General features: G+C 46.1%; 1 protein-coding gene across 6 annotated transcripts in view; it reads right to left on the bottom strand.

The window, feature by feature from the left end:
• The window catches only part of CHD6 (chromodomain helicase DNA binding protein 6), a 136930-nt gene that overhangs the window by 73112 nt on the left and 42981 nt on the right, over positions 1-20837 (bottom strand). For 5 of the 6 annotated variants that reach the window (XM_056549343.1, XM_056549348.1, XM_056549345.1 and 2 more), the window contains exons 3-7: positions 17044-17525; positions 9455-9602; positions 8671-8820; positions 4399-4464; positions 3748-3806 (exon numbers count right to left, since the gene is read on the bottom strand). In XM_056549343.1, the coding sequence (XP_056405318.1) occupies positions 3748-3806; positions 4399-4464; positions 8671-8820; positions 9455-9602; positions 17044-17525 (905 nt within the window). The remainder of the gene's footprint in view (positions 1-3747; positions 3807-4398; positions 4465-8670; positions 8821-9454; positions 9603-17043; positions 17526-20837) is intronic. The other variant, XM_056549344.1, reaches the window with a different exon arrangement.

The following is a 20837-nucleotide window of genomic DNA, read 5'->3' as shown; positions in this document are numbered from 1 at the left end:
AATACAAGTCTATGGAGGGGGAAGAGGGATCTCCTGACAAGTAATACAAGTCTATGGAGGGGGAGGAGGGAGTTCCAGACAAGTAATACAAATCTATGGAGGGGGAGGAGGGAGTTCCAGACAAGTAATACAAGTCTATGGAGGGGGGAGGAGGGAGCTGCAGACAAGTAATACAAGTCTATGGAGGGGGAGGAGGGAGCTTCAGACAAGTAATAAAAGTCTATGGAGGGGGGAGGAGGGAGCTTCAGACAAGTAATACAAGTCTATGGAGGAGGAGGAGGGAGCTCCAGACAAGTAATACAAGTCTATGAAGGGGGGAGGAGGGAGCTCCAGACAAGTAATACAAGTCTATGGAGGAGGAGGAGGAGCTCCAGACAAGTAATGCAAGTCTATGGAGGGGGAGGAGGGATGTCCAGACAAGTAATGCAAGTCTATTGAGGGGGAGGAGGGAGCTCCAGACAAGTAATACAAGTCTATGGAGGGGGAGGAGGGAACTCCAGATAAGTAATACAAGTCTATGGAGGGGGAGGAGGGAGCTTCAGACAAGTAATACAAGTCTATGGAGGGGGAGGAGGGAGCTCCAGACAAGTAATACAAGTCTATGGAGGGGGGAGGAGGGAGCTCCAGACAAGTAATACAAGTCTATGGAGGGGGAGGAGGGATCTCCAGACAAGTAATACAAGTCTATGGAGGGGGAGGAGGGATCTCCAGACAAGTAATACAAGTCTATGGAGGGGGAGGAGGGATCTCCAGACAAGTAATACAAGTCTATGGAAGGGGGGAGGAGGGAGCTCCAGACAAGTAATATAAGTCTATGGAGGGGGAGGAGGGAACTCCAGATAAGTAATACAAGTCTATGGAGGGGGGAAGAGGGAGCTCCAGACAAGTAATACAAGTCTATGGAGGGGGGAGGAGGGAGCTCCAGACAAGTAATACAAGTCTATGGAGGGGGAGGAGGGATCTCCAGACAAGTAATACAAGTCTATGGAGGGGGGAGGAGGGATCTCCAGACAAGTAATACAAGTCTATGGAGGGGGAGGAGGGATCTCCAGACAAGTAATACAAGTCTATGGAGGGGGGAGGAGGGAGCTCCAGACAAGTAATACAAGTCTATGGAGGGGGAGGAGGGATCTCCAGACAAGTAATACAAGTCTATGGAGGGGGAGGAGGGAGCTCCAGACAAGTAATATAAGTCTATGGAGGGGGAGGAGGGAACTCCAGATAAGTAATACAAGTCTATGGAGGGGGGAAGAGGGAGCTCCAGACAAGTAATACAAGTCTATGGAGGGGGAGAAGGGAGCTCCAGACAAGCAATACAAGTCTATGGAGGGGGGAGGAGGGAGCTCCAGACAAGTAATACAAGTCTATGGAGGGGGGAGGAGGGAGCTCCAGACAAGTATTACAACTCTATGGAGGGGGAGGAGGGAGCTTCAGACAAGTAATACAAGTCTATGGAGGGGGGAGGAGGGAGCTCCAGACAAGTAATAAAAGTCTATGGAGGGGGGAGGAGGGAGCTCCAGACAAGTAATAAAAGTCTATGGAGGGGAGGAGGGAGCTCCAGACAAGTAATACAAGTCTATGGAGAAGGAGGAAGAGCTCCAGACAAGTAATACAAGTCTATGGAGGGGGAGGAGGGAGCTCCAGACAAGTAATACAAGTCTATGGAGGGGGAGGAGGGAACTCCAGATAAGTAATACAAGTCTATGGAGGGGGAGGAGGGAGCTTCAGACAAGTAATACAAGTCTATGGAGGGGGAGGAGGGAGCTCCAGACAAGTAATACAAGTCTATGGAGGGGGAGGAGGGAGCTCCACACAAGTAATACAAGTCTATGGAGGGGGGAGGAGGGAGCTCCAGACAAGTAATACAAGTCTATGGAGGGGGAGGAGGGAACTCCAGATAAGTAATACAAGTCTATGGAGGGGGCAGGAGGGAGCTCCAGACAAGTAATACAAGTCTATGGAGGGGGAGAAGGGAGCTCCAGACAAGCAGTACAAGTCTATGGAGGGGGAGAAAGGAGCTCCAGACAAGCAATACAAAGTCTATAGAGGAAGGGGGTGGGGTGGAGTGAGGGGGATGTAGGAAGGCGCTCCAGACAAGTAATACAAGTTTGAGGGGGAGGAGGGTGAACATTATAGAGGAGGCCTGCAGAGCAGAAATCTGCTGAAATCATCATATACAAGTTGTATAATGGCGCTGCTCCTCATATTATAGAGGGGGGCCAAGACCATGCCCTTTACTTACCAGAACGGAGAGCTACTTTATATTACTTTTTATTTTTCCACCCAAGAATTGGGGCTCTTTTTTTGCACTATGATCTGTAGTTTTTATTGGTACCAATTTGGTGTAGATCAGACATTTTGATCAATAAGATTATGTTTTAATAGTTCGGACAATTCCACTCACGGCCATACCTACAACTTTTTTTTATACTTTTTTTTTTTTATTTTTATTTTTTTTATAGTTCCCCCTAAGGGACTTGTACAAGAAAGCAGAAGATTGCTCATACAGATCAGTGCAGCACATATGTCCTTCACTGATCCATCAGATCTGCACTCCATTAGTAGAGCATGTCACAAGAAGGCTGTATCAATAGAATAGTCCTGGCGGTCACGGAGGATTAGCAGAGGTCTCGGGCTGTCAGGACAACATATTGCCTCCCTGCACCAGCAATGACAGAAAAATAGGCTGTTTAGTTGTTGCTGTAAGGTTTGACAGTGGCCTCTAAAGGGTTAATAGCTGGGGCCCTTGGCTACTGAAACCAGCCAACTATATACAACCTAATGGTGCCACAAAGGATCAGATCCATAATAGGTCAGGAAAGGGTTAAAGACCAGGATGAGACAACCCTTGCACACATTGATAGGACAATTGTTCAGTAAAGGGGTTTAAAAAGGTACTCCGCCCCTAGACATCTGGATAGGGGATAAGATGTCTGATCGCGGGGATCGCAACGCTGGGGACCCCCGCGATCTTGGCTGCGGCACTCCAGACAGCATGCCGGATGACTGGTGATGCGGGGCGGAGACTTGTGACGTCACAGTCACGGCCGCTCGTGACGTCACGGCCACGCCCCCTCAATGCGTCACGCCCCCTCCCATAGACTTGCATTGAGGGGGCGTGGCCGCGACATCACGAGCCTCCACCGCTGCTGCCACTGCTCTAAACGAACGCCGGATGGAGCAGGGAGACTGCGGGGGTCCCTAGCGGCGGGACCCCTGCAATCACACATCTTATCCCCTATCCTTTGGATAGGGTATAAGAGGTCTAGGGACGGAGTACTCCTTTAACCTCCACTGATCAGTGGCGACATCATGCCCGCTCAGCTTTTAAATTTTTTGTTTCAATACACAGTATCAATTAAAAAATTACTGCAGCTCAGTCTCATTTATGTAAACAGGACTGAGCTGCAGTACCAGGCACAGCCACTAGTATGGACAAACCACTATGTCAGTGTTATGTATAGTTTTTTTTAAACAGTGTGCCTCCAGCTGTTGCAAAACTAAAACTCCCAGCATGCCCAGACAGCCAAAGGTTGCTGAGTTGAGAGGGAAGTCTTGATTTACTTCTCAGGGACAGTGTGGATCCTCTGGAGGAGGCAGACAGGCCTTTGGTTGTCTAGCCATGCTGAGAGTTGTATTTTTGCAGAGGTGCCAAATGGCATGACAATTGACTAAATCAAACTCTTGTGTAACCTGTCATAGTCTGAACTAGCACTTATCAGTCACAATAATAACCAGATTACGTACAAATTTCTGTACTTAACATAGAATTCCTCCACCTCCATTGGCATTCCTCCAGGGGTGAACTGAAAGAAACAAATTTAGGTTGGTTACATTTTTATCTACAAGTAGCAAATTACAATTATTAGTTACAAAACAAAGCGATTACAGAGTCAAAGTGTGAAGCAGCAGCGCCATGTATTTTCCAGCCGTAATATGTAAGGAAAACATGGGCGCTTTATATACGCTCGCCCACACACCCATAAGGAGAGAGAGGTGTGTGTATGATATATATAGACACATATACACACACACATATATATATAATGTATTATTATTATTCTTTAATTATTATTAATATATATATATATAAAGAAAGAGTTGAGGTAGAGTTGACCAGTTGCCCATAGCAACCAATCAGATCGTTTCTTTAATTTTTCAGAGGCCTTTTCAATAATGGAAGAAGTGATCTGATTGGTTGCTATGGACAACTGGCTAACTTTTCCTCTACACAGGTCTTGACACATGACCCCATGAATCCCTCCCTTTGGGGCAGACGAAAGATGCTGAAATAAGAGGGAAGCCCTGAGTTAACTTTCAGGGACAGAACCTGCATTTGATTAGAATGTATCCAAAGGTTAATATGCAAAGACAGTGAATTCCCGCTATAGCACTGACCTCTTTCTGGACTATTCTTGAAGACAGAATCCTCTCTATTATATTGGCGTCATCTTCAGGCGGCTCCTACAATGCAAATAAAAACCGGGAATAATGAGAATAACGATGACATTTTTCTAGGTGTTAGAAGAGGCATTAGGCAACCGTTTATGCGCTAGTGTAAGGCTATGTTCACAATAGAATCCCACTGAAAACAATAGGACATTTCTCTTTTTTCTCACTGTTTCCTAAGGCCTCGTTCAAATTATCGTTGGACACCGCTATTCGAAGTTCCGTCGGCAATCCGGCCAGGAGGACGGTAGTTTAGCGGAGAAAATAACAGTGCAAACTAAATATTTTTCTCCACTAAAATCCTGTAAAATTACTGGGTCAATGACAGACCTTGTGCAAGTGAATGGGGTCCAGCTCAAAAAAAAAAAAGTGTCAATCAGACCCTTAACAACAATGGACGCAAATGTACGTCATGGTGCCGTGGTACTTAACGCACCATGACGTAAATTTACGCTCCACCATGACAGCGAGCACCGGACGGCAGGTCCCGGCTGCTATCGGCAGCCAAGGACCCGCCGGTAATGGCGGACATCCGCGATCGTGCGGATGTCCGCCATTAACCCCTCAGATGCCGTGATCAATACAGATCACGGCATCTGCAGCAGTGCGGTACTTTAAATGGATGATCGGATCGCCTGCAGCGCTGCCGTGGCGATCCGATCATCCAGCATGGCAGTCGGAGGTCCCCTCACCTCCAGCTGTCTCCTGGGGGTCTTCTGCTCTGGTGTGAGATCGAGCAGACCAGAGCAGGAGATGACCGATAATACAAATCAGTGCTATGTCCTATACATAGCACTGAACAGTATTAGCAATCAAAGGATTGCTATAAATAGTCCCCTATGGGGACTATTAAAGTGTAAAAAAAAAAAAATCAAAAAATATTAAATAAAGTCAAAAAATATTTTAAAATCCCCTCCCCCAATAAAAAGGTAAAATGTCAGTTTTTCCCATTTTACCCCCCAAAAAGCATTAAAAAATTTTTTTTTATACACATATTTGGTATCTCTGCGTGCAGAAAAGTCTGAACTATTAAAATATATTGTTAATTATCCCATACGGTGAATGGCGTAAATGTAAAAAATTTTTTTTTTAAAAAGCCCCAAATTGCTGCTTTTTTGTCACATTTTATTCCCCAAAAAATTTGTTAAAAATTAATAAAAAGCAAAACCTAAGCAAACTACAGATCATGGCGCAAGAAAAGAGCCCTCATAATGCAACATATATGGAAAAATGAGAAAGTTATAGGTGGTCAAAATAGGGCAATTTCAAGCACAGTAATTTTGTTAAAATAGTTTGAGATTTTGTTTAAAGGGTAGCTCCCACCATCCTCTTTTTTTTTTTCTTCTGACCCTGCCTATTTCCCATCTATCCCTAATCCCCTCCCTGCCTTTATTTAATTTTTTATTATCTTAAAAATGGCATTTTGTCTGCCTGGTAGTGTGTTCACTACCAGGCAGACTTCCCCAGCAGGCACCACGTCACTGATGCCTGCTGGGGGCCGACACTTCCGCCCTTAGTTCTCCTGACAGGGTGCCTCCAGCTGTTTCACCACTACAACTCCCAGCATGCCCTGACATCTATTTGCTGTCAGGGCATGCTGGGAGTTGTAGTGGTGAAACAACTGGAGGCACCCTGTGTTGGAAGACACCCAGCCCCGACCAATATTGCCCCCCTCACCTGTGCTTGACCATGAGCGGGGGTGCGTAGCAAGCAACAAGCGTGTGCCCGGCTTCCTGTCATGCCCGTACACTCTGGAAACTCTCTCTATGTTTCTGGAGGATTGAAAGTCCTGACAGGAAGCCGGGCACACGCTTGTTGCTCAGTGTGTGATGGGCCCTCCTGTAAATTGCGCCCCCCCTCTCTGTATAACGTGGTCCCCCCCGGTAATGACAGGACACAGCTGTGAGGGGGCGGCGTACCCCCACTGGAGCCGCGGCTGTAAGGAGAGGTAAGAGCCACGTGCCTTTCAGCTGCAGGGAGAATATGCAGCAGGGAGGCGGCCATTGTGTGTGAGTCCAGGGAGCCAATGCGCAGCCCTGGATTTCACTGTGTTCGCTGTCGCCTGTTTGATTGACAGGCGGGAGCGAGCACCACAGTGACTGGAATTTCGACTCATTTGCCAGGCTCAAATGAGACGAAATTCTGTAGTGACGTCACTGCCTAATGCATTCGGCCACTAGGAGGGCGACCCCTAGTGGCCGAATTTAAAAGTGATTTTAACCCCTTAAGGACGCAGGACGTAAATGTACGTCCTGGTGAGGTGGTACTTAACGCACCAGGACGTACATTTACGTCCTAAGCATAACCGCGGGCATCGGAGCGATGCCCGTGTCATGCGCGGCTGATCCCGGCTGCTGATCGCAGCCAGGGACCCGCCGGCAATGGCCGACGCCCGCGATCTCGCGGGCGTCCGCCATTAACCCCTCAGGTGCCGAGATCAATACAGATCCCGGCATCTGCGGCAGTTCGCGATTTAAATGAACGATCGGATCGCCCGCAGCGCTGCTGAGGGGATCCAATCATTCATAACGCCGCACGGAGGTCCCCTCACCTTCCTCCGTCCGGCTCCCGGTGTCTTCTGCTCTGGTCTGTGATCGAGCAGACCAGAGCAGGAGATGACCGATAATACTGATCTGTTCTATGTCCTATACATAGAACAGATCAGTATTAGCAATCATGGTATTGCTATGAATAGTCCCCTATGGGGACTATTCAAGTGTAAAAAAAAATGTAAAAAAATGTAAAAGTTAAAGTAAAAAAAAAGTGAAAAATCCCCTCCCCCAATAAAAAAGTAAAACGTCCGTTTTTTCCTATTTTACCCCCAAAAAGCGTAAAAAACATTTTTTATAGACATATTTGGTATCGCCGCGTGCGTAAATGTCCGAACTATTAAAATAAAATGTTAATGATCCCGTACGGTGAACGGCGTGAACGAAAAAAAATTTTAAAAGTCCAAAATTCCTACTTTTTTAATACATTTTATTAAAAAAAAAATTATAAAAAATGTATTAAAAGTTTTTTATATGCAAATGTGGTATCAAAAAAAAGTACAGATCATGGTGCAAAAAATGAGCCCCCATACCGCCGCTTATACGGAAAAATAAAAAAGTTATAGGTCATCAAAATAAAGGGATTATAAACGTACTAATTTGGTTAAAAAGTTTGTGATTTTTTTTAAGCGCAACAATAATATAAAAGTACGTAATAATGGGTATCATTTTAATCGTATTGACCCTCAGAATAAAGAACACACGTCATTTTTACCATAAATTGTACGGCGTGAAAACGAAACCTTCCAAAATTAGCAAAATTGCGTTTTTCGTTTTAATTTCCCCACAAAAATAGTGTTTTTTGGTTGCGCCATACATTTTATGATATAATGAGTGATGTCATTACAAAGGACAACTGGTCGCGCAAAAAACAAGCCCTCATACTAGTCTGTGGATGAAAATATAAAAGAGTTATAATTTTTAGAAGGCGAGGAGGAAAAAATGAAAATGTAAAAATTAAATTGTCTGAGTCCTTAAGGCCAAAATGGGCTGAGTCCTTAAGGGGTTAAACTGGTTTAAAATCACTTTTTTTAATTAAACTATATTAGAGATATGTTGTAGTACTAAGTACTACAACATATCAATTTTTTTATTTCATGACAGTGCCCATTTAAGCGGTACAATTATAGAAAAGCATATAACATGGGGATCATTTTAATCGTATTGACCCACAGAATAAAGAAAACGTAATTTATACCATAAAGTGCACAGCGTGAAAACAAAACCTTCCCAAATTTGCTAAATTGCTGTTTTCTTTTCAATTTTACCACATAAATAATTTTTTTTGTTGCGCCGTACATTTTATGGTAAAATAAGGGATGTCATTACAAAGTACATTTGGTGACGCAAAAAACAAGCCCTCATATGGGTCTGTGGATGGAAATATAAGAGAGTAATGATTTTTAGAAGGCGAGGAGGAAAAAACGAAAATGCAAAAATAAAATTGGTCTGGTCCTTAAGGGGTTAAAGGAGTAGTCTAATGAAAAATAACTTATCCCCTATCCAAAGAATACAACAGTGGTCTCAAACTGTGGCCCTCCAGATGTTGCAAAACTTCAACTCCCAGCATCAGTCAGGGCATGTCAGCACATGCTGGGAGTTAAAAGTTTGCAACATCTGGAGGGCCACCGTCCGAGACCACTGATCTACAAGCCCGGTGTAGTAGTCTGACCTCAGCTTGCCACGCCAGCATGGATGCAGATAAAGCAGACGCTCTCCCGGCACCCAACACAGCAATGGTTTCTCCATCATCGTCCACCACTTTGAAGTCGAGATCTTCGTTGTACTTCCTCCGCTTCACCTGGCGTCCGGACCTCCTCTTCTATGTAGAATTAGATTGTTAGTTATTACGAAAACACAAAAAAACACACAAAAAAAACCCAAAAAACAGACAAGTCAAGGATACATTTCCCCAAACAGTTTGGAATTTTTTACGGTGTCATATACTATTCCAATTTTTAGAAATACGAGTGTGCAGCACAGATAAGTGGGTGTGCAGCGCAGATAGGTCGGTGTGCAGCACAGATAGGTCGGTGTGCAGCACAGATAGGTCGGTGTGCAGCACAGATAGGTCGGTGTGCAGCACAGATAGGTCGGTGTGCAGCACAGATAGGTCGGTGTGCAGCACAGATAGGTCGGTGTGCAGCGCAGATAGGTCGGTGTGCAGCACAGATAGGTCGGTGTGCAGCACAGAAAGGTCGGTGTGCAGCACAGAAAGGTCGGTGTGCAGCACAGAAAGGTCGGTGAGCCTCATAGGTCAGTGTGCCTCATAGGTCAGTGTGCCTCATAGGTCAGTGTGCCTCATAGGTCAGTGTGTCTTCAGCTGTCTGGGCTTGCTGGGAGTTGTAGTTCTTCAACAGCTTAAGGCACATTGGTTATAAAAACACCATGGCGCAGGGACGGGTAGAGACAAGAAGCAGGTGAAGCTAAAGAAGAACACTCCCCTCCGCATTTACCTGACTGTCTAGGGACTCTGTGGACTCCTCTGTGCTCTGAGATCCGGAGTTCAGCATAGAGAGCTCCCCCTCCAGGCTGTCGTCACACACTTCAACTTTCCTCTTCCCTTTCTTCTTTTTCTCCACTGGAGTTGGTCCCTGTTCTTTGCTGCATAAAAAATAAACAAGATTTAATCAATACATAGAGTGGGAGATTAGCTCTGCAGAACCAGTCCAATAGCGGCAAAACAGCAATCAGGGATACAAAAGTATAGTTAATAGAGGGCTCCTCCTGTTTTTATTTCATAGTAACTAAACAAACACAGCCTTTAACCCCTTAAAAGGGTACTTCTGTGGTAAAAAAACGAGAAAAAAAATATTTCAAATCAACTGGTGCCAGAAAGTTAAAAAATATTTGTAAATTACTTCTATTTAAAAATCTCAATCCATCCAGTACTTATCAGTGTATCTGTATGTTCCAGAGGAAGTTCTTTTCATTTCTAATTTCTTTTCTGTCTGACCACAGTGCTCTCTGCTGACACCTCTGTCCATTTCAGGAACTGTCCAGCGCAGGAGAGGTTTACTATGGGGATTTGCTCATACTCTGGACAGTTCCTGACATGGACAGAGGTGTCAGCAATGAGCACTGTGGTCAGACAGAAAGGAAATTTAAAAAGAAAAGAACTTCCTGTGGAGCATACAGCAGCTGATAAGTACTGGAAGGGTTAAGATTTTTAAATAACAATCCTTTACAAATCTGTTTAACTTTCTGGCACCAGTTGGTTTATAAAAAACTTAGTTTTCCACTGTAGTACCCCTTTAAGGACATTAAACATTAATATACGAACTGGTGCCCGGGTACTTTAACCCCTTAAGGACACATGACGTTCTCATACGTCTCCATTTCCGAGTCCTTAAGGACACATGACGTATGAGAACGTCATGTGTTTTACCGGCCCCCCGCAACCATCTGGAGCGGAGCCGGTCCCCGATGCCTGCTGAAATCGTTCAGCAGGCATCGGGGCATATCGCCCAGGGGGGTCATTATGACCCCCCATGTCGGCGATGGCCGCAGATCGCTGGACAATTCAGTCCAGCGATCTGCGGCGGATTCCGGGTCTATCGGGTCTCCAGTGACCCGGTGACCCGGAATTATTGGCTGATCGGGGCCGTCAGAGACGGCCCCGATCAGCCAGAGCCAGCAGGGGTGAGGTGGCACTGGTGCCACCTCACGATCGCCCTGATTCGTCGGCCGGATTACCGGCCGACCAATCAGGGCGCCTGCTGCGGGTGTCACTCCCGCAACCCGCTCCGCCCCTCTTCCGGAGGACGTGAGCGGGTGCGGGAAGACGACCCCCGGTGCTGGGGACCCCGATCCCCGGCGTCCCTGTTGGGATCGGGGCCCCAGGAGCGGCGGCGGCGGAGACGACGAGGGACTGACCTGTGCGGCGAGGATCGTTGGAGGTGAGTGACAGCCTCCTGCTGTTGCTTAGCAACAGCTCCCAGCATGCAACAAGGGCATGCTGGGAGCTGTAGTTATGCAACAGCAGGAGGCAGACCACCACAACTCCCAGCATGCCCTTATGGGCATGCTGGGACTTGTAGTTTTGCAACAGCTGGAGGCACATTCTTTCTATGGAAAAGTGTACCTTCAGCTGTTGTGTAACTACAACTCCCAGCTTGCACAATCAGCTAAAGTGCATGCTGGGAGTTGTAGTGGTGCATCTGGTGGTTGCATAACTACAACTCCCAGCATGCCCGTTGGCTGTCGGTGACTGCTGAGAGTTGTAGTTTTGCAACAGCTGAAGGCACACTGAGTTAAGTAGTAAACCAGTGTGTCTCCAGCTGTTGCATAACTACAATCCCCAGCATCCCCAGCCAAAGTAGTATGCCTCCAGCTGTTGCATAACTACAACACCCAGCATGCCCTTCCGCTGTCCGTACATGCTGGGGGTTGTAGCTTTTGCAACAGCTGAAGGCACACTGGTTGCAAAACACTGAGTTTGTTACCAAACTCGGTGTTTCACAACCAGTGTGCCTCCAGCTGTTGCAAAACTACAACTCCCAGCATGCACTGATGGACCGTACATGCTGGGAGTTGTAGTTTTGCAACAGCTGGATGTTCCCCCCCCAATGTGAACGTACAGGGTACACTCACACGGGCGGAGGATTACAGTTAGTATCCGGCTGCAAGTTTGAGGTACGGCAAAATTTCTGCCGCAGCTCAAACTGCCAGCGAGAAACTACTGTGAACCCCCGCCCGTGCGACTGTACCCTGAAAACACTACACTAACACACAATAAAATAAAAAGTAAAAAACACTACATATACACATACCCCTACACAGCCCCCGTCCCCTCCCCAATAAAAATGAAAAACGTCTGGTACGCCACTGTTTCCAGAACGGAGCCTCCAGCGGTTGCAAAACTACAACTCCCAGCATGCACTGATAGACCGTACATGCTGGGAGTTGTAGTTTTGCAACAGCTGGATGTTCCCCCCCCCCAATGTGAACGTACAGGGTACACTCACATGGGCGGAGGATTACAGTAAGTATCCGGCTGCAAGTTTGAGCTGCGTCAAATTTTCTGCCGTAGCTCAAACTGCCAGCGAGAAACTACTGTGAACCCCCGCCCGTGCGACTGTACCCTAAAAACACTACACTACACTAACACAAAATAAAATAAAAAGTAAAAAACACTACATATACACATACCCCTATACAACCCCCCTCCCCAATAAAAATGAAAAACGTCTGGTACGCCACTGTTTCCAAAACGGAGCCTCCAGCTGTTGCAAAACAACTACTCCCAGTATTGCCAGATAGCCGTTGACTGTCCAGGCATGCTGGGAGTTTTACAACAGCTGGAGGCACCCTGTTTGGGAATCACTGGCGTAGAATACCCCTATGTCCACCCCTATGCAAGTCCCTAATTTAGGCCTCAAATGCGCATGGCGCTCTCACTTTGGAGCCCTGTCGTATTTCAAGGCAACAGTTTAGGGCCACATATGGGGTATCGCCGTACTCGGGAGAAATTGGGCTTCAAATTTTGGGGGGTATTTTCTGCTATTACCCTTTTAAAAAATGTAAAATTTTTGGGAAAACAAGCATTTTAGGTAAAAAAAATATATATTTTTCTACATATGCAAAAGTCGTGAAACACCTGTAGGGTATTAAGGTTCAAATTACCCCTTGTTACGTTCCCCGAGGGGTCTAGTTTCCAAAATAGTATGCCATGTGGTTTTTTTTTGCTGTCCTGGCACCATAGGGGCTTCCTAAATGCGGCATGCCCCCAGAGCAAAATTCACTTTCAAAAAGCCAAATGTGACTCCTTCTCTTCTGAGACCTGTAGTGCGCCAGCAGAGCACTTTTCACACCCATATGGGGTGTTTTCTGAATCGGGAGAAATTGGGCTTCAAATTTTGGGGGGTATTTTCTGCTATTACCCTTTTTAAAATTGTAAAAATTTTGGGAAACCAAGCATTTTAGGTAAAAAAAAAATATATTTTTTTACATATGCAAAAGTCGTGAAACACCTGTAGGGTATTAAGGTTCACATTACCCCTTGTTACGTTCCCCGAGGGGTCTAGTTTCCAAAATGGTATGCCATGTGGTTTTTTTTTGCTGTCCTGGCACCATAGGGGCTTCCTAAATGCGGCATGCCCCCAGAGCAAAATTCACTTTCAAAAAGCCAAATGTGACTCCTTCTCTTCTGAGACCTGTAGTGCGCCAGCAGAGCACTTTTCACACCCATATGGGGTGTTTTCTGAATCGGGAGAAATTGGGCTTCAAATTTTGGGGGGTATTTTCTGCTATTACCCTTTTTAAAATTGTAAAAATTTTGGGAAACCAAGCATTTTAGGTAAAAAAAAAATATATTTTTTTACATATGCAAAAGTCGTGAAACACCTGTAGGGTATTAAGGTTCACATTACCCCTTGTTACGTTCCCCGAGGGGTCTAGTTTCCAAAATGGTATGCCATGTGGTTTTTTTTTGCTGTTCTGGCACCATAGGGGCTTCCTAAATGCGGCATGCCCCCAGAGCAAAATTTGCTTTCAAAAAGCCAAATGTGACTCCTTCTCTTCTGAGACCTGTAGTGCACCAGCAGAGCACTTTTCACCCCCATGCGAGGTGTTTTCTGTATCGGGAGAAATTGGGCTTCAAATTTTGGGGGGTATTTTCTGCTATTACCCTTTTTAAAAATGTAAAATTTTTGGGAAACCAAGCATTTTAGGTAAAAAAAAAATATATTTTTTTTTACATATGCAAAAGTCGTGAATCACCTGTAGGGTATTAAGGTTCACTTTACCCCTTTTTACGTTCCCTGAGGGGTCTAGTTTCCAAAATGGTATGCCATGTGTTTTTTTTTTGCTGTCCTGGCACCAAAGGGGCTTCCTAAATGCGGCATGCCCCCCAAAAACCATTTGTCGCTCCTTCCCTTCTGAGCCCTCTACTGCGCCCGCCGAACAATTAACATAGACATATGAGGTATGTGCTTACTCGAGAGAAATTGGGTTTCAAATACAAGTAAAAATTTTTTCCTTTTTATCCCTTGCAAAAATTCAAAAATTGGGTCTACAAGAACATGCGAGTGTAAAAAATGAAGATTTTGAATTTTCTCCTTCACTTTGCTGCTATTCCTGTGAAACACCTAAAGGGTTAATACACTTACTGAATGTTTTTTTGAATACTTTAGGGGGTGTAGTTTTTATAATGGGGTCTTTTATGGGGTATTTCTAATATGAAGACCCTTCAAATCCACTTCAAAACTGAACTGGTCCCTGAAAAATAGTGAGTTTGAAAATTTTGTGAAAAATTTCAAAATTGCTACTGAACTTTGAAGCCCTCTGGTGTCTTCCAAAAGTAAAAACTCATAAATTTTATGATGCAAACATAAAGTAGACATATTGTATATGTGAACCCCAAAAAAATATATTTTGAATATCCATTTTCCTTACAAGCAGAGAGCTTCAAAGTTAGAAAAATGCAAAAATTTCATTTTTTTCATCAAATTTTGGGATTTTTCACCAAGAAAGGATGCAAGTTACCATAAAATTTTACCACTAAGTTAAAGTAGAATATGTCACGAAAAAACAATCTCGGAATCAGAATGATAACTAAAAGCATTCCAGAGTTATTAATGTTTAAAGTGACAGTGGTCAGAATTGCAAAAAACGCTCCGGTCCTTAAGGTATAAAATGGCCTGGTCCTTAAGGGGTTAAGGGGAAAACTAATTTTTTTTTTAATCATCTGGTGCCAGAAAGTTATACAGATATGTAAATTACTTCTATTTCAAAATCTTAATCCTTCCAGTACTTAGCTGCTGAAGTTCTTTTCTTTTTGAATTTCCCTTCTGTCTGACCACAGTGCTCTCTGCTGACACCTCTGTCCAATCTTAGGAACTGTCCAGAGCAGGAGAGGTTTACTATGGGGATTTGCTTCTGCTCTGGACAATTCCTAAGATTGGACAGAGGTGTCAGCAGAGAGCACTGTGGTCAGACAGAAAAGAAATTAAAAAAGAAAAGATCACTGTAGTATACAGCAGCTGATAAGTACTGGAAGGATTAAGATTTTGAAATTTACAAATCTGTTTAACTTTCTGGCACCAGTTGATTTAAAAAAAAAATATTTTCCAGTGGATTACTCCACTGGAAACAGAGAAGATACTGGGACCGCACGAAGGAGAATGGGATCTGAGGCAGACCTCTGGGAAATGGGGCTGTAGGTGAGTATCAGGTTTTCTTTGTTTCCCCTGTGCCCCTATTATTACTTAGGACAGTGTTTCCCAAACAGGGTGCCTCCAGCTGTTGCAAAACTACAACTCCCAGCATGCCCGGACAGCCTTCGGCTGTCCGGGCATGCTGGGAGTTATAGTTTTGCAACAGCTGGAGACACCCTGGTTGGGAAACACTGACTTAACCCCTTAAGGACCAGGCCAATTTTATTTTTGCATTTTCGTTTTTTTTTTCTCCTCGCCTTCTAAAAATCCTAACTCTTTTATATTTCCATCCAGAGACCCATATGAGGTTGTTTTTTGCGTGACCAATTGCACTTTGTAATGACATTACTTATTTTACCATAAAATGTACGGCGCAACTAAAAAAAAATATTATTTATTTGGGAAAATTGAAAAGAAAACCGCAATTTAGCAAATTTCAAACTATTTTAACAAAATTAGTATGTTTCAAATTGCCCTATTTTGAGCACCTATAACTTTCTCATTTTTCCCATATACGGGGCGGTTTGAGGGCTCATTTTTGCGCTGTGATCTGTAGTTTTTATCGGTACCACTTTTGATTAGGTTTTACTTTTTATTCATTTTTTACTAGTTATTTTTGGAATAAAATGGGACAAAAAAGCAGCAATTTTGGACTTTTTTTATTTTTTTTAACGTTTACTCCGTCCATCATATGGGATAACAATATATTTTGATAGTTCAGACTATTATGAACACGGCGATACCAAATATGTTTATACATTTTTTTTAACACTTTTTTAGGGGTAAAATGGGAAAAACTGTTGATCTACATTTTTATTGGGGGAGGGGATTTTTCACTTTTTAAAATGTAACTTTTTTTATTTTTTACACTCTTTATGTCCCCACAGGGGACTATTTATAGCAATAATTTTGATTGCTAATACTGTTCAGTGCTATGTATAGGTGATCAGTGTTATCGGTGATCTTCTGCTCTCGTCTGCTCAATCTCAGACCAGAGTAGAAGACCCCTGGAGACGGACCGAGGCAGGTGAGGGGACCTCCGTCCGCCATTACGGATGATCAGAGCCCCACGGCAGCGCTGCGGGCGATCCGATTATCCATTTAAAGTACCGCATTGCCGCAGATGCCGTCATCTGTATTGATCACGGCAGCTGAGGGGTTCATGCCGGACATCCGCGCGATCGTGGATGTCCGCCATTACTGGCCGGTCCCTGGCTGCTGATAGCAGCCGGGACCTGCCGCGCATAACGCGAGCACTGGCGGAGCGTAAATGTACGTCATGGTGCGTTAAATACCACGGCACCTTGACGTACTTGTCATTAAAGGGGTACTCCGGCGCTAAGACATCTTATCCCCTATCCAAAGGATAGGGGATAAGATGCCTGATCGCGGGGGTCCCTGTGATCTTGCACACAGCACCCCGTTACAATCAGTCCCCGGAGCATTGTGACGTCACGGCCCCGCCCCCTGTGTGAAGTCACACCCCGCCCCCTCAATGCAAGCCTATGGGAGGGGGCGTGACAGCCGTCACGCCCCCTCCCATAGGCTTGCATTAAGGGGGCGGAGTGTGATGTCACACAGGGGCGGGGCCATGTTGTCACAATGCTCTGGCCCCGTGATCGCCAGTAATCAGAACCGGAGCGAACATGCTCCGGGGACTGATTCTAACGGGGTGCTGCGTGCAAGATCACAAGGGTCCCCAGCGGCGGGACCCCCGCGATCAGGCATCTTATCCTCTATCCTTTGGATAGGGGATAAGATGTCTTAGCGCCGGAGTACCCCTTTAAGGGGTTAAAGAGTGTGATATGGTGGCGGGCTGCTGTCACACTTATAGATAATAAAACGTCATAAAGCCTAAGCTTAGACAAGACGAGGGTCTTAAGACTCACCTTGTTTTCTTAGATTTGGTTTTAGCAACCGCGTCAGAATTCGCTTTTTTCTCTTTCGGAGGTTTCGGCTCCTTGGGCTTCCTGGGCTTTTTCGGTTCCTTGGGTATCTTGGGCTGCTTGGGTTCCTTGGGCTCCTTGACTTTCTTGGGTTCTTTCACTTTTTCTTTCTTGGGTTCTTTCTTTTTCTTTGGTTTAGTTTCCTTCTCTTCCCCCAGGTCCTTTTTTTTACGTTTTTTCTTCACCCCCGTCCCACCCCCGCCACTGTCCTCCATCCCATTCAGATTGGCCACGGAGCTGAGCTCGCAGGTCTCCTGCCCGGGGTACAGTTCATTCTCCGACAGGAGTTCAGCCGGGGTGTCCAGAAGCGTCACCGGGTGGAAGTCCTCGAGGCTCGATTCGGAAAACGGGGCGAGGACCTGCCGCTCGCAGGATATGGAGGCACTAGACATTGGTGAGTAGCTAAGTGCTTTTAGGTTGGGCAGCTGGAAATTGGGACAAAAAGAAAAAATTTATTAGAGTGCAAAATAAATTTTTAAAAAATCCAGACATTCAAAAAAGAAAAAAAATAATAATACAGTGGTCCCTCAACATACGATGGCAATCCGTCCCAAATGAACCATCTTTTGTTGAAACCATCGTATGTTGAGGGATCCGTGCAATGTAAAGTATAGGACAGTGGTCTTCAACCTGCGTACCTACAGATGTTGCAAAACTACAGCACCCAGCATGCCCGGACAGCCAACGGCTGTCCGGGCATGCTGGGAGTTGTAGTTTTGCAACATCTGGAGGTCCATAGGTTGAAGACCACTGTTAGAGGAAGTTGTACTCACCTGTCCCCGCCGCTCCGGACTATCACCGCTCGGCACCGCTGCCCTGGATGTCGCCTTCCATCACTGTCGCCGCGTTCCCAAGGTGTCCCCAACGCTCCGGCAAGGCCTCTGCTTCCCCAGTATCCTCGCTCTCCATCGTCGCCATCACGTCGCTACGCACGCCGCTCCTATTGGATGACGGGACGGCGTGCGCAGCGACATGATGACGACGATGGAGAGTGCTAACGATGCAGAGGATCCCAAAGAGGACGCGCCGGAGCCCCGAGGACAGGTAAGTGATCGTCAGCGGACCACACAGGGCACGGTAAACGGCTATCCGGGGGCAGCTGAAGCAGTCTGCGCTGCAGGATAGCCGTTTAAGCGATGGCCCAGACATAAAAAAGCATCGTATGTAGATGTTGCCTCTGAGAGTGATCGTATGGTGAAATTATCGTATGTCGGGGCCATCGTAGGTCGGGGGGGTCACTGTAATTTTCTACTATATAAAAAATCTTAACCATTCCAGTACTTCTCATCTGCTTCTCATCTGTCTGTGTCAGGAAGTGTCCAGTGTAGGAGCAAATCCCCATAGGGAACCTATTCTACTCTGGACAGTTCCTGACATGGACAGAGGTGTCAGCAGAGAGCACTGTGGTCAGACTGGAAAGGACTACACAACTTCCTGTGGAGCATACAGCAGCTGATAAGTACTGGAAGGGTTAAGATTTTTAAGTGTAGAAAGAATTTACATATCTGTATAAACTTTCTGCCACCAGTTGATTTGAAAACATTTTTCAGAGTACCCTTTTAACATTAAAACCTTTACGGAGGCAATCAGCTGTAATTTTTCCCAGCGGCGACAAACACCAATTACGATTCAGACAATTAACATAAATCATCGAACTGTCTTTGTGTCACCTGGATCGTGAATAAAATACCCTTCTGCAGCAGTGGTGAGTGCCCTGATTGTTCTTTTTATGAACTGTATTTATGGACATTTTTGAATTGTCCGGATCAGTTGTGCACCCTAGGCTGCCTTAGGCTGGGTTCACACTACGTTTTCTCCCATACGGGAGCGCATACGGCAGGGGGGAGCTAAAACCTCGCGCTCCCGTATGCCTTCGTATGCGCTCCCGTATGTCATTCATTTCAATGAGCCGGCCGGAGTGAAACGTTCGGTCCGGTCGGCTCATTTTTGCGCCGTATGCGCTTTTACAACCGGACCTAAAACTGTGGTCAACCACGGTTTGAGGTCCGGTTGTAAAAGCGCATACGGCGCAAAAATGAGCCGACCGGACCGAACGTTTCACTCCGGTCGGCTCATTGAAATGAATGACATACGGGAGCGCATACGAAGGCATACGGGAGCACGAGGTTTTAGCTCCCCCCTGCCGTATGCGCTCCCGTATGGGAGAAAACGTAGTGTGAACCCAGCCTTATCCAGGATTGGGGGTACGTGTGCGGATCATCCGGTTCTCAGTAGCCATACTTTAGCAGTGCCGAGTGTACTCTGTTGTGGACGTAATTTACAAATCTGTTTAATATTCTGCCACCAGCTGATTTGAAAACCTTTTTTCTACGTGTTTCCAGAGCGCATATCTGAGGAGCCTGTAAATCAGGGGTCTCAAACTACCGGCCCGTGGGCCATTTGCGGCCCGCGGAAGGAAAGTTTGTGACCCGCACCAGGTATGTGTAATTTGTATTGCCCGACGACCGGGACATGCAGTTCTGGGCACAGGCATGTAACTACTTCAGGCATTTAGCCCTGCTTCGGGGAGCAGCGCTAAATGTCGAAAGGATTCAATTACCCCGCCTTCCTCCGCATCTCTGGTTGGCCGGTGTGACCATCCGGAGTCTGATGAGGGACGTTGCGCATGTGACATCCCTCCGCAGACCCGCACAGGAGGACATCAGAGACATCACTCATCAGGCCGCTGGAGAGGAGAAGCGCAGCGCAGGAAAGGTAAGTGTGTTTATGTGCGAGCATGTATGGGTGTATGGGGGGGGGACAACAATGCTACCTAATGTGGGGAGCCTGCTACTACCTAATGTGGGGGACCTGCTACTACCTAATGTGGGGAACCTGCTACTACCTAATGTGGGGAGCCTGCTACTACCTAATGTGGGGGACCTGCTACTACCTAATGTGGGGGACCTGCTACTACCTAATGTGGGGGACCTGCTACTACCTAATGTGGGGAACCTGCTACCACCTAATGTGGGGAACCTGCTACCACCTAATGTGGGGAACCTGCTACCACCTAATGTGGGGAACCTGCTACTACCTAATGTGGGGAACCTGCTACTACCTAATGTGGGGAACCTGCTACTGCCTAATGTGGGGAACCTGCTACTGCCTAATGTGGGGAACCTGCTACTGCCTAATGTGGGGAACCTGCTACTGCCTAATGTGGGGAACCTGCTACTGCCTAATGTGGGGAACCTGCTACTGCCTAATGTGGGGAACCTGCTACTGCCTAATGTGGGGAACCTGCTACTGCCTAATGTGGGGAACTTGCTACTACCTAATGTGTGGAGCATGCTACTACCTAATGTGTGGAGCATGCTACTACCTAATGTGGGGAACCTGCTACTACCTAATGTGGGGAACCTGCTACTACCTAATGTGGGGAACCTGCTACTACCTAATGCGGGGAACCTGCTGCTACCTAATGCGGAGAACCTTCTGCTACCTAATGCGGGGAACCTGCTGCTACCTAATGCGAAGAACCTGCTTCCACCTAATGTGGGGAACATGCTACTACCTAATGTGGAGAAGCTGCTGCCTACCTAATGTGGGGAACCTGCTACTACCTAATGTGGGGAACCTGCTACTACCTAATGTGGGGAACCTGCTTCTACCTAATGTGGGGAAGCTGCTGCTACCTAATGCGAAGAACCTGCTACTACCTAAAGCAGGGAACCTGCTTCTACCTAATGTGGGGAACCTGCTGCCTACACAATGTGGGGAACCTGCTGCCTACC

The sequence above is a fragment of the Hyla sarda genome, chromosome 12 (genome assembly GCF_029499605.1).
Source record: "Hyla sarda isolate aHylSar1 chromosome 12, aHylSar1.hap1, whole genome shotgun sequence".
Lineage (NCBI taxonomy): Eukaryota > Metazoa > Chordata > Amphibia > Anura > Hylidae > Hyla > Hyla sarda.
Note: the sequence above shows the minus strand (reverse complement) of the source record. Positions and strands in the feature narration are given on the sequence as shown.